The sequence below is a fragment of the Manis pentadactyla genome, chromosome 3 (assembly GCF_030020395.1).
Source record: "Manis pentadactyla isolate mManPen7 chromosome 3, mManPen7.hap1, whole genome shotgun sequence".
NCBI classification, from domain to species: Eukaryota; Metazoa; Chordata; class Mammalia; order Pholidota; family Manidae; genus Manis; species Manis pentadactyla.
Genome location: NC_080021.1, coordinates 90047282 through 90060986, shown reverse-complemented (window position 1 = coordinate 90060986; position 13705 = coordinate 90047282). Strand labels below are relative to the sequence as shown.

Genomic DNA, 13705 nt, shown 5'->3' with positions numbered 1-13705 from the left:
ACTCTCAGTTCTCTCATTTTCATTGCTTTTTATCTCATTAGCCGAACTATAAACCTCAGGGCCTGTCTGGTGCCATGGGAGCCCATAGCACATGGAACAGGCTGTCCGCATCAGACTATCTGCTGATGTCTTCTCTTGTGCAGAGCTGGGCATGCAGCAGGTACCCAATAAATGCACATTGTCAGATGGCTTTCACAAGGTCACATTTGTTCATAACCCACTCAACAAATGTTTGTAGAAAGAGAAAAACAATGTGAGCAGAGCTTTATTATTACAACACTGCCTTCAATAAAAATGCTTCCAATTAAAAGGTGAAAACAAGCCTCAGGCCCCCTCCTGCAAGGCTTCCAGGAAGAAGGTGCTTCACTTTCTCCATCCCTGAGGTTGGGGGGGTCTGGCCAACGCGTGAACGTGGAGATGGGAGGAAGGACAGGCCTGCCCTCTCCAGGGCCCACCAGCTGGTCTCACAGGACCCTGGATGCTAGGGGCCAGAAACACTGATGTCTGCCGGCTTCCCTTTCTCTTGTGGCAGGCGTGAGTCATATGGAGGCGCGCCAGCCTGGGAAGCCTCCCCACTTCAGCTTGAACTGGGTCTTGGGCAGTGCAGACGTGGAGGTCATCGATGCCACAACCGGGAAGAGGAGCTGCGGGCGCCCCTCCAGGCTCTGCAAGCACATGCTGTCAGCGCGGTGGGCACGGCTTTATGAGAAGGTAACAAGACCCTGCATTGGGTTGATCTGAGCCATGCGGCAGTGCCCCTCTGTCTCCTGTTCCCAACTCCCCACAGACCAGCTGTGGCTACACCAAGCAGGGCCCAGGACAGCAGCGGCTCCACAAGGCTTGGGCGGGGCACCAACAGTGATACGTGGAGCAAAGTCCAGGCACCTCCTGGAGTGGGTTACCCCAGTTTAGACATAAGGAAACTGAGTGATTCCCTGAATGACACAGGTAGTGAATGTCAAGAGGGTTTGGTTCATTCTACCACGAGTCTGAGCTTACTTTCTCCTCTATAAATAGGCATAATAACTCAGATTTTAACTTGATATACATTTCCATGTTTCTAAACCATAGCAGTCGTGACCAAAAAAAAAAAAACACCACCATAACAGAAACAGAAAAACAAAGAAAGACCTTAACGCTGCCACGCCCATTTCCCCATGCTTTATGCAGGCAGGAGTAGGAATGATGTGGTTCATTCAGCAGGCAGTAGAACAGGATAGACATACCAATGCTTAGAATAAACACATGTCAACTGAGAGGACACCAGTAGCTTCACATCGTGCTCCTGGCTGGCAGTGACTTCTGCCCAGCCAGCAGCCAGGTACAGGGCCTGGGGCTGCTCTGTGAGGCCCCAATCCCTTCCCACCTGTGCCAGGGCACTTCCTACGCTTCTTGCTCCCACACAGTGTGGGCCACACTGAGACTGCACAGTCAGAGCACAACACCCTTTTTGTCCTGCTGAACAGAAGGGGCCCTCCACACACAGGCAAGGTAATGCCAGCCAGCAAGTGGGCAGATTGGTCTGCAAGAGGCCCTGCAGTGAGATTCAGACCTGCCACCCCTACCTCCCACTGAGGGGAGCAGTGAAGCCGGGCTGGTCCAGCCTGCTTTGCCTGGTATGGCCAGACCCCGGGCAGAGGGAACACCCACCTCCGTCATCTGGTTGGCTAGCAGTAAACTCCACCCTCTGGGTCCTGCCTCCCAGGATGAGGCTTCAGCCCCACTGTCACCCTGGCCCCCACGACATCCCCGTTTGAGTCCCAATCCTCCTCCAAAGAAAAAAAACACAGTGTTTATATTTTTACCAGTAAGCTCCTTATATGTTCACTTTGTTCACTACTTACTCCTCTTGTGAAGCAGTTCCCCCACAGCCAGAGTCCCCTTGGAATTACAGAACTGCCTGCCATGAAAGCTCAGGGCTGCAGCTGTCTCATCCCTTGTCTTCTAATTTTATATGAGGCTTTATTTTATCAATAGGTCAATTTCACAGAGAATAGATATTTCTCTTTAGATACCAGTCTTACTGCTGTAAATCAGTATGTACACACTGCACATAGTAAGTGCACACACTAAAGACTGCACACACCAAGGACTGTACATGCCAAGGACTGTACATGCTAAGGACTGCACACACTAAGGACTGCACACACTAAGTGCACACAGTTGGACTGCACAAAGTACACACTGATCAGCAAAACATGCATCCTGAGTGCCCATCTCCCCCACCGCACCCTGCTCTTGCTGCATGTTGGTGAGAGCCCTGTTAGGAGTGCTCCTGGTGCTTTCCCAGGACACCAGTCCCCTCCAGGTGCCCTTGTTTCAAGGAAAGCAGAAAGTGGCAGGAGCTCGCCATGCCTGTGCTCTCACAGCGGCCCTGCCCGTCTGCCATGCTCACATTCTTTTTCATTCCTGTCCCACAGCTGAGCCCACGGATACCACGCCTGGGAGACACACCATCCCTGTATTGTGAGGCCAAGCTGGGGGCACGCACCTACCAGTCTGTCAAACAGCAGCTGTTCAAAGCGTTTCAGAAGGCTGGTCTGGGCACCTGGGTGAGGAAGCCCCCTGAGCAAGACCAGTTTCCACTAACTCTATGAGTCACCAGACTCTGCTCATGGACCGAAGTGAAGCACCCGGCAGGCGGGTGGAGTGTGTGTGTGTGCAGGGATGTGGCAGGGCGCTCTGCGTTCATTTTCCTTTGGTGTTTCAGAAATGCACGCGTGTTCAATGTTCAGGTGAGCAGTTAGACTTGAGCATGCACCGCGTCCCAGATAGCAGCTCCCAGGTGGCCGGCTGCAAGGACACGCTGGTACCTGCAGCAGCTCTCTCTCCCCAGGCCAAAGGGGAGTCACTCAGGCTAGAGGGTCCTTGCAGCCTACGCATCCCCTGAGTGTCCCTGCAGCCCGTGCTCTCAAGTGATGCATTCGGTTCTCCCTAGCACAAGCTCATATATGTCAGATGAGCCATGAGTGAGGAGAAAAGCCATGGGCTCTTCCCCAAAGAGGCCGGTAAGAATGCTCTACTGTTTTCATCATATTTTTAAGTTTTTATTCCACCTCCTTTCAAAGGGACTTAAGATGTACAGCATCAAAGAACCAGAGAAATGAAGGCCGCTCTTGCAGCACAAAGGGGCAGCTGGAAGAGCTGGGATGAGCTAGGTGCCACATGCAGAGGCTGTCTCAGACTCCAGGGCCCAGGTTCTCCGCCCACCTACCTGCCCAGCAGCCGACAACCACAGCCACTGAGGAAGTCTGAGCAAGACCCTACAACCTCCCCAACAGGGAACAAGGAAACCGAGTCCTATACAAAATTCTGACTTTTTGGAAAAAAAGAAAAGGTTATTTTATTAGAAAGCAAGCACAAAAAACATCCAAAATAACCTTCACTTTGGGCTCAAGCCACCAGCCCTCCATTCTTTCACGTTCTCAGTCTCATCTTGCATGACAAAATAACAGCTGCAGGAATGCAGGAGGCAGGTCTCTGTCACCTGCACAGGCACCAGGCAGCCAGGCTCCAGGGCTCGCTGGACACAGGCCTGGTTCACGCACACCATGCGTTGTTCCATGCATCCTCTTCACACGGGCAGGGCCCTTGGGCCATCCACAACCTGGATCATGTGACTCTCACCACTGAGAGCTTGCTCCTAACCCATAATGCCAGGTAGCAGGGCTCCAGTTTCTCCCACTGAAAGATCCATATCTGGAAGTCATTTGCTCCACAGAAGGCTCAGGAGCAGCTGGCTCACTATGGTCTCCTGACACGACACTTGCTGACTGCCTGGGCATATGTCCTGACGGGCACACAGGCTCACCTCCTAACCCGAGAAGTGCAGGCATAGCATCATGCTGTATATACTCAAGTACAAATTACAGACATTCTAACAATGAGGCAAAAATGAAACAAGTTGAGCTGTAGATATTTGTCACAAGAAAACAAGTAGAGATGCTAGGATGGAAATAGAAACTCTTCGTGGCATTCAATAGAAGGTCAAATTTATCGCATAAGTTCTTTTTGAAAGAAAACAGCACCATACTGGACAATTTCTTCACAATAAAATTTCAAAAGATATGAAAGTTTTTGTAAATGGATGATTCATATTAATCTTTCATAAAATTTGAAGAAATAAATTGAAACCTTAATTTGGTACAAAAGCTATGATTGAATAGCCAGTCCACATTAGTTTCTGATAATCTGGCATGTCACTAGGAGGAAGCTTAGGGAACCAGACCCTTGAGAGCTGATTTATGACTTAGGCTGACTCAACTGCCAGTCATCTGTGCCCTTCTCAAGGATGCTGGTTGAAATCTAATACCTGGACCTTAACTGCTAGCATTCTGAGCTATTGCTGGGAGAAATGTGTATATGCGTCTTAGCAACGTGCTCCTCTACAATGAGGAGATGGCATTAGCAGCCCCCATCTTAACCATCCCAGGCAAGATGCAGGATGATCCACCTGCAAACAGGCACAGCAGCACCACCCTTATGATGTCATTCCAGAAACTCAGATGGCTGCCCTGCAGGTGGATGGGCAGGGCTCACACGACTGTGACCTTCCAGAATGAATACTCCCACGGTGCCCAAGTGGCAGCCATTTGGTCATGACTCACTGGTCTAAGGCACTGGCTCTCCAGAAGCAATCCAACTTCACTACTTCTGGAGAAAGCCACACATTAACACCCCAACCATGAGCACTAATGTAGGACTGGTCTATTACGCCAGGGGACTCCTTGGAAGGGGAGGCTGCAGTTCTGCAGGTCTATAATGAGAAGCATTTCCAATGCAGCAGAGTGTGTCTGAGAGGCAGAGCTCTGCTGGGGCCTCTCCAGGTGAGCAGAAAATGGGGAGGGAGATGATCCCAGGCACACAAAGGGCAGCGAGGGAGAAGGTTCTAAAGTGGTACCTGGTGTAACTGGAGAGGACAGGGCCTGTCAGCCCAGGGCAAAAGTTCCAGGGGGAAGCCTAAGGACTTCACTCTGCCTCAAGGTCCAAAAGCACATCCCAGCCCTGCTCTACAGGTAAACCCTGCACCCCTGCCTGGTGAATGACAGGGGGCCACAGACACTTCACCAACCGAGGTTTTCCTGAGAACAGAGCCGAGCAGCCGGCCTGAACACGTGACCATGTGAGGCAGACACAGTCGGGGTCTCCCGGCCCCGGGGCTACGCTGGCACTGCTCACCAGTCTCAACACGGCCTCCTGCACCGCCATGCTTCACACCATCTGACAGCGCCAGCTCTTGGTTGTCACACTGCCCACATCTGTATGTACAGCTACTCAGCCCAATACTGACATCCAAATAAAACTAACATCTCTTTACCTGCCCACTGGGGAGGCTGGCAATATAAGGTTTCTGCCTGGTTCCTGGCCAAATCGTCAGGGTCGGACCACTTGGCCAGCCTCTTCACAGGACTCCCACCAGGAAGAAGGCCGTAATCATATGGGCCCTGCCCATCCACCTCCGGGGGCAGCTGACAGCAGGCTATTGGGTTTAGGGTTTCCTTGGTTTCGTTTTTCCCAAGGAAGGTGCAGGTCTATAACTATGGTTTTCTGCTCTTCCTGCGGTTTTCCTGTGAGTCTATATGTATCTACTATGCCACTACGGATTTGTGAGTTTTGCTGTTCCTCAGAAACATCAGGTTGAGTTACCTTTCAAGCAAAGTTCATGTTCTCCCACATCATTTCCTTTTCACAGGAAGCTGTTCTGTGAAACAAGTCAAAGCTACATCCCCTTTTTTTTCGGTATAGTATTTACCATGTCTGGAGAGCCATAAACAGTTAATACGTGTATATCAATACCCAGAATAGAGTATTTTGATGAAATCCTATTTTTAGATTATAAATTTCAAGATGGGTCTACAGTTTCTTGTTTAAAAAAATTTAAGAAGATATTTGAAACTTAGACATTTTTAATTTAGGGGAACTTCTATACCCACTTTTTAAGAAACCATTCTAATGAAATCATCTGTCCAATTGGGCCAAAATACAATAAATATCACTATCTAATAGAGGCCAAAGGGGAGCTAGGAAGTCTATGTACTACCACTCAACTGCAGTGACACCTCTCCTGGCAGAAGTCCATTCAACACTCAGCAAAACCTGGTGCACCTCGGCTGGCCCCCCACCACCTCTCCCAGTGGTTGCAGAGCCCGAAATCCAGTCTGGGATCAGGAAAACTGGTCCCGCCCTTGTGAAAGGCGGCCCCAGCGTTGAGTCCTTGGGGGTTCCTGTCTGTCCCAGGCAGAGTGGCAGGACGTGAGGAGCCAGCCACTGCTTTCCCTGGTCCCACCCAACGCCAAGCTGGAGCAGGCAGTTCCCAGGAACGCTGGGATATTGTTGGCTCCTGTCAAACCTTCCCCACAAATTTCGAATCATATAAAGGGTTGGTCAGGGGTGGAGGATGAGGAAGAAGAAACTAAGAGTCAAAAGGCTCTGGCTGTGGAGAGGTGGCCTTGGAGTAGAGCAGTGCCTCTGCAGTCTGGGGAAGGCCACCGCGGGTTGCCTACCCTCCCAAGAACGCTGCCGCCTGGGTCTTCTTTCTCACACTCTCCACTCCCTCCCCTGCCTTTCCCCGCTGTATTGCCTTTCTTCCCTGTCCTAAACTCCTGAGGCCCTGGGACAGCTGAGAATGGGGCTCAGGCATGTGTGGACCCCGGGGACCCCCTCACTGATCTGGGAATCAGGTGGGACCTCCTGAGGGGTTCTTGTGGCTTCTTGTCCAGTGGGTTTGCCAGGGTCCTTTTTGTACTCCTGGGACATGTCCCTTCAGGTCACCTCCCACCCAAAGGGACAATGGGACAGTGATAGCCACATGTCTAGAAACTAGACCAAACACCATGGCCCCTACAGGGACTGCAGACAGCACCCAGCCCTGGATAGAGACAGACTTTATTTCCCATCTCATAATTTCAAAATCACACTTGAAGGGATGAAGCACCTTCTAAAGTTAAAGCCACAAGGATCCGGATTCTGGGGCCTCTTTTCGTACAGGCTAGATTTCTGTCACTCTGCAGCAAACACTTAACAAAGGAAAAAACACTTTCTAGTGCCCAGTTAATTTTCAGCTAATTTTCAGTATTTTTTAAGCAAAATGAACTTAATAAACAGTAATTCTTAAATGAAGGTATGTACATAAAAAGCATGACTGAATGGCAATATTGTACCAATGGATGTACATTTGTAATATTTGTAAAAAAATTCAAAACCTTAAAATATAAATTTACATATGTTAATTTGCCTCTAAGTTCTGTAAATTGTACTTTAGTGATACCTGATAAGTGAATGTTTCTGTTAAGTGAATAAAAATACAAGTAAAACTGCTTTCCTTGGAACTTTCTCATCAAGCCGAGTCCTAGGGGTCTCGGGAATGTGCTGTGAGGGCCACAGAGGGCCCCCACTCCAAAGAAAGGGCACCCTCCCCCCACAGCTCTCTCTTTTGGTGGCTGGGACTGCTAGTGGGTTCTGCCTGTGGCAGTCACTAGCCCAAAGGAGCTACTCAAAGACCGCAGGCCTAGACTGAAACACCCAGGACCAGACGCAGCGCCTTGTTAACATACCAGTTTCCTCACTGCAGTGCGGAGCAGGAGGAACAGCCTTCACCGCACTGCTTCCCAGGGCTGCTAGGGGAATCAGCAGAGTCAGAGGTCACAGTGCTTTGAAAAGTCAAAGCATCGCAAACATGTAAGACATTCTGAGTCTTCCACCCAAATCTGCCACAGTATTTGGGGTACATGTAGGCTGATAATTTCCCTGCAGCATACTAAGCCAGATGGGTATCAGGCCAAAAGAAACACCCCAAAATCACTCAGGGTATGTACAGCCTAGCTCTGCAGGCCTCTGCGGGGACTGACCACACCAGAATTCAAACAGCCTTCCCTGTAATGCATTCTGCCCTGTTCCAGGGCTGCTGAAGGGACCTTGCTTTTTCACTAGTCATCCAGGAGTGGAGCATAACCATAAACACACTGGGCACAGGACTGCATTGTTCTTGTCTGTCACAGCCTCTGAAACCCCACACACACTCCTTCTTGGCCAGGGTGGAGCTTTCTTATTTTTCAGTCTGCTTGTCTTTCCCATTAACTACAGGGAGACTCAACTCAAGGGAGGGCACCCATCTCAGGTGGAGGGGTCACAGAGTGAAGGATGAAATTCTCCCATCCTTGGGCCAGGGCTGGGCAGATCGATGGCCTCTCATTTCTCATGTCTTACAGTAAGGAACCCCAAGTGAGGACACTCAGGGTGCGGTGGCCAGTAGAGAACCCAGGAGGCTGAGAGGGTAAGTGAGGTCCGTGACAAATCTCAGTTGCATCACTATGAGTTACTTGGAAGCCACCTGTCGGAACTGCCTCACTGTATTGGGATGCTTGGGGGCCAGGGCTGTTTCCTCACCAAAGGACAGAAAGCCCCTCAGGCTGATCTCCATGTGCCCAACCCCAGTGCTTCTGTCACTCATGGGGAAGTGAAATGGGATTGGTAACCCCTTGTGACCCTTGTGGCCTCCTTAAACCTAACGGCCTCCATGTCTACCCTACTCACTCCTCCGCCTGGCCAGCCCCGCCTACCCTCTTGTGCCATTTCTTTCTTGTTGAGAATTTTTACAAAACATGAACATGATGGATATTGTCTCAGGAAAGGTTTCAGCTGAGGGCATGTTTCCCAAGCAAAAGAGCTGGCATCTACCATGACAAGTGTGACGAAGGTTGAGGGCAGAGCAGCCAGGCATGTGCTGTCATTTGGCACACCACTATGCCCTCCAGGGCTGTGATGGTGGGTCCCTGAAGTGGGTTTAACTTGGTGACAGAAATGCCCCCTTCCAAGTGAGCATGAGAATGCCAGTGCATGCAGAGCCAGCTTTCAGGAAAAGGCTTTCATCAACAAAGTTGGAGAGTGGATAGAACCCCAAAGCAGCCACACTCCCACCCTGGCCTAAGCCTGGGCTTGAACTCTGAGGCCCCTGGGATTTCCTGGAGCTCCACCCGACAACCCAGCCTGGCCACAGGGTGTTTGGGATGTCTGGCCTCACACTTGCCTCTGGAAATGACTTGGAGTGATGGAGATGAGTCCTCAGAGACAGGCCTGGACCCGTCTTGCTCCATCCTGGACAGCCATGGCCTTGGGAAAATGGCACCACTCCCCAGTGACTCCAGATAACATGGGTCACACTTACCCTGGGGTCAGGGCCAGGATCAGGCAGACAGTGAACATTCTCCCAAACAAAGGGCACTTGTCCTCAGAGATGCTGAGAGGTGCAAGCCTCCTGGGTTTTAGCAGCAAGACCAGCCAAGTTATAATAAAAAACATGAGATTCTGCCAGAACAGAACCCATGCTGGGCAGCTGCCCTGCACTCGCTAAGCAACCCAACACCAGCACTGGTCAGCTGCTGCTCCTCAGCCTACAGGGCAGAGCATGCCCCCACCTTCCAGGAGGTATGCAGCTACCCTCAGGGTCACCAGAGATTTTACTGAGCCCTGGAGCAGAGCGCTGAGCTCAGAGAGATGCAGAGCCCTGTATGTAAATACAGACATGCTCATGATTCGAGCAGGTAAATCCAAGATGAGCACCAAGAACCCACAGTGAATGTCCTCTCAGCATTTCTGGAGACACAAGAGACAGACAAAGAAGGAGCTCAGTGCACATTCCACAGCACACACCTCTCCTTCTCCAATTCTACATCCACAATTTATTCTCCTTAATTCCCAAACCCAAAACCAGTATTAAGCGGCAAGCACCAAGCTTAAAATTCTGACAAAGGGAAGACAAAACTGCAACATCTCAGTCCAGGACATCTCACCCAGATGGGCTGTACTGTGGCGGTCACAGCACCACCATGCTCCCTGTCAGATGGCAAATCTCTGCTCCAACACAGGCAAGCCCAGCCTAGCCATTCTACATGATTCTGGAATCATGCGTGTGGCTTCTGTATCTGCCATCAAGTCACCTGTTTCATAGAATGCACCAGCACTTTACTCCTTTTCATCTCTGAACAACATGCCATCACATGGATGTAACACACTTTGTTATCCACTCATCAACTCGTGGACATTCGGGTTGCTTCCACTCTTTAGCCATTATGAATAGTATAATAGTGCTAAAACATTCATGAACAAGTTTCTGTATGGACACATCTTTTTCTAATTCCCTTAGGAATGTACCTAGCAGTGCAACCAGTAGGTCAGCTAGTAACCCTGTGTTTGACACTTAGAGAAACTAACGTGGCTGTACCTCTGTGCATTTCCAGCAGCAATGCATGAGCACTGTGTTCCCCTAACCCTCTCCAATACTTGCTATGTCTTCTTTATATAAATGGTCACTTGTCCTTCATTACTGCCACCTGGGAGATGTGAAGTGGTGTCTCCCTGAGGTGTTGATTTAAGTTTCTCCAAAAACTACTAAGAATGGAGTTTCATGTTCATATTGGTCATTTGTGTATCTTCTTTTAGAAATATCTATCAAATCCTTGTCCATTTTTAATTGGGGATATTTGTCTTCTAGTTGTTACAAAATTTCTTTCCATATTCTGATGCTAGTCCCCCCATTCTGTGTCTTTTTGTTTCACACTCTTGATGGTGTACGTTGAAACAAAAATGTTAATTCTGATGAACTCCAACTTACCTGTTTTTGCCTTTTTTTCTTATGCTATTGCTCTCATACCTAAAAGTCACTGCCTAATCCAAAGTCAAGAAGATTTACACCATCCTCCCTTCTCAGAGTGGTAGTTTGAGCTCTTATCTTTAGGTAATTGGCCCATTCTGAGCTATTTTCATGTATGGAGTGAGGCGGGGTACCACATCATCCCTTTGCATATGGAAATCTAGATATGTCAGCACTGTTTATTGAAAAGTGTGTTTGTTTCCCTATTGAACAGTCTGGGCATCTTTTAACATTTTCATTAATCTAAAATTATTCTAAAGCAATACATGAAAAAGAGAATGAGATTTCAGCAAATTTTCCAACTCAAAAGCAACACAAAAAGTCAACTGTACTTCCTTTTATGAATGACAAACACTTTTTAAAAAACTTTTAAAGTACCATTTACAAAAGCATTAAAAATATGAAGTTCGTGGGAATAATTGTAACCACAGATGCTTAAAATATTTAAGGAGAAAATTATAAAACTTTATTGAGAATCACTAAAAATAAAAAGACCTAAATATGTGGAGTTATCCCACATCACTGTACTAAAATATACCTTATTTTTAAATGTCAATTCTCCCTAAACTGATCTCTGAATTCAATGGAATGCCAATCAGAAATCCCAACAGACTTTTCTGGTTTAAATCCTAGGTTTTCCCTACTAGATACACAGATTTATATAAAATTTCAATTATGATATGGGCACAGGGATGACAAACAGACAATGTACACAGCAGATTTGAGACCCTACCTGATATATACAGCTACAGACAGCCTAGACCAGTGGATACAGAGGGCCCAGACCAATGGCAGAGGTTAACCGTGTGGGTCACTGGTGCCAGACAACTGAGTATCCACATGGAAAAAATTAAACTGTACCCCAATCTCCCATCATGGGTAAAAGGTAATTCCAGCTGTACTGAAGGCCAAGTGTGAAATGCTTTGTAAGATTACACAGGACACTCCCTTCGTGAGCTTGGAATAGAGAAAGATTTCTCAAATTAGATATGAAAGATAAAACCTATGAAGGAAAAGATTGATAAATTGGACTACATTAAAACTTTCTAAATCCATTAGAGTGAAAAAAGAATTTCATGTAAAATTGACAAGGCTTAACTATGAATCAAGAAGGAAAAGGCAACCCAAAAGGAAGAGAAAACAAAAAACAGAAACAGGAAGAATTCACAACAGCAAAGATAGGATTGGCCAACAAAGATGAGAATCCCAGAGACATGATGCATCCACACGTGGGAGTGTTCCACTGCCCCCAGACCTGCTACAAACACACTGGTCAAACATACCTTGGAGAGGGTATATTCTACTTAGCAGGCCCAGACACCTAAATTCCCCACTGAAAAATGGAAATGCAGAGCCCCTTACTGAGACAATGTTAAGAATCCCCAGAGACAAGCACAGAGCCCTGGCTGAGTGTGGGCTTTTTAAGGGCAGGGCCCAGCCTGACTGCCGAGCTTGCCCCACAGGAAGCCAAGCTCTGCTGTTAAGTGTAGTTGAAGAAGTGATGTCTGACAACCCAGCAAGTCCATTTCAGAGCACACTCAAAAGAGAGACAGTGTGTGCACACCTGGGCCTGCTGAGCAGTGGGAGCAGAGTCCCTAATGCAGACTGTGGCCCCCATCAGCAAAGCCTGGGGTTCTCTGTCTCAGGCTGTCCCCTCCATTACTGGCAGAACATGGTGGACATGGACCATGGGACCACCTGGTAGGCCCACAAATCTAGCAGTACCCCTACTGGGATGCTCCTTCCTACCCCCAGATGCCACACTGTGAGGTCAGACAATCTTACACACAGACAATGTGCTTGGGAGGTAGGAAGAGCTGCCTGACCTGGACTGGGCCCTCCACCCCAGGCCCACAGAGCAGGTTCCCTATGGCCAGCAGTTAAGGAGGAAGGAGGGAAGTCACTGGGAGCACAGATGAGAAGGGTTCCAGGGGGCTGGTGCTGGACTTAGTCATGCAGATAAAACAACCCATACAGACCAAGACCTCACCGGACAACTGAGAACTTCATCTCCTTATCTGGAGACACAAGTACTCCTGCAAGTCAAGAACTTTTTTTAAATGTCAATCATATAAAAATCAAACTCCTATATGTTCTTCACTCTTGAACCTTTCACCATTTCTCTGATCTACCTGTGTTCATGCATCAATACTGGGCAGTCTTTGTTACTGTAAATTTAAAACTCTTTGGATTTCCAGTAACTCTTCTTGCAATTTATCTGTAGAGTTTTACTCACTGCTTACTTGTGGATTAATTCATCTAGAATCCTACTGCTATTTTTATTGGATTACAGTAAATTTATGGACAAACTTCAGGAGGACAGATGGCTCTCTGATGTTGAGCCTTCCTTGCCAGGAACATGGGAATACCTTTCCACAGTGTCAAATTTGACATTTTCTTACCCCCTTCACCCATTTCTCCCCACACCCTGCTCCACCTCTGGCAACCTCTACTCTGTCCTGTGTGTCTATGAGTTTGGTTTGTCGCTGTACATTCCACATACAAGTGGGTCATATGGTGCTTGTCCTTCTCTGCCTGGCTTAGCTCTTTTGGCATGATGCCCTCAGTAGCAGGATTTCCTTCTTTTCTATGGCTGAGTGATATTCCACCATCCATGTGTACCACATCTTCCCTATAATATCTATCTACTGATAAATTGCTTAGGTTTCTTCCATGTCTTGGATTCATAAAGCTGCAGTGAATTCAGGGGTGCAGACAGTGTATCTCATTAGTGATTTTGTTTCCTTCAGGTAAATTCCCAGAAGTAGAATTGCTGGGTTGTATGGTATTTCTGTTTTTAGCTTTTTGAGGACCCTCCATATGGCTTTCCACAGTGGCTCCACCAGTTACATTCCTACCGACAATGGGAGTTTATTCCCACCAACAGTAAGAGGGTCCATTTATCCCACAAATTAGCCAACAGTTATTTCTTATCCTGTTGATCAAGCCATTCTGACAGGTGAGGGGACATCTCACTGTGGTTGTGATTTGTGTTTCCCCAGAGCCCACACCCAGGTTACTGCACCTCCTCTATCCGTTGCTCAGACCCTCTGCATG

At 48.2% G+C, this 13705-nt stretch overlaps 1 protein-coding gene across 1 annotated transcript in view; it reads left to right on the top strand.

Annotated features, from left to right (window-relative positions):
- Positions 1–2729, top strand: part of ADARB2 (adenosine deaminase RNA specific B2 (inactive)) — a 365713-nt gene extending 362984 nt beyond the window's left edge. The window contains exons 9-10 of the mRNA XM_036910803.2: positions 533–711; positions 2421–2729. Coding sequence (XP_036766698.2) covers positions 533–711; positions 2421–2597 — 356 coding nt within the window. The 3' untranslated portion in view covers positions 2598–2729. The remainder of the gene's footprint in view (positions 1–532; positions 712–2420) is intronic.
- Positions 2730–13705: the final 10976 nt, after the last annotated feature.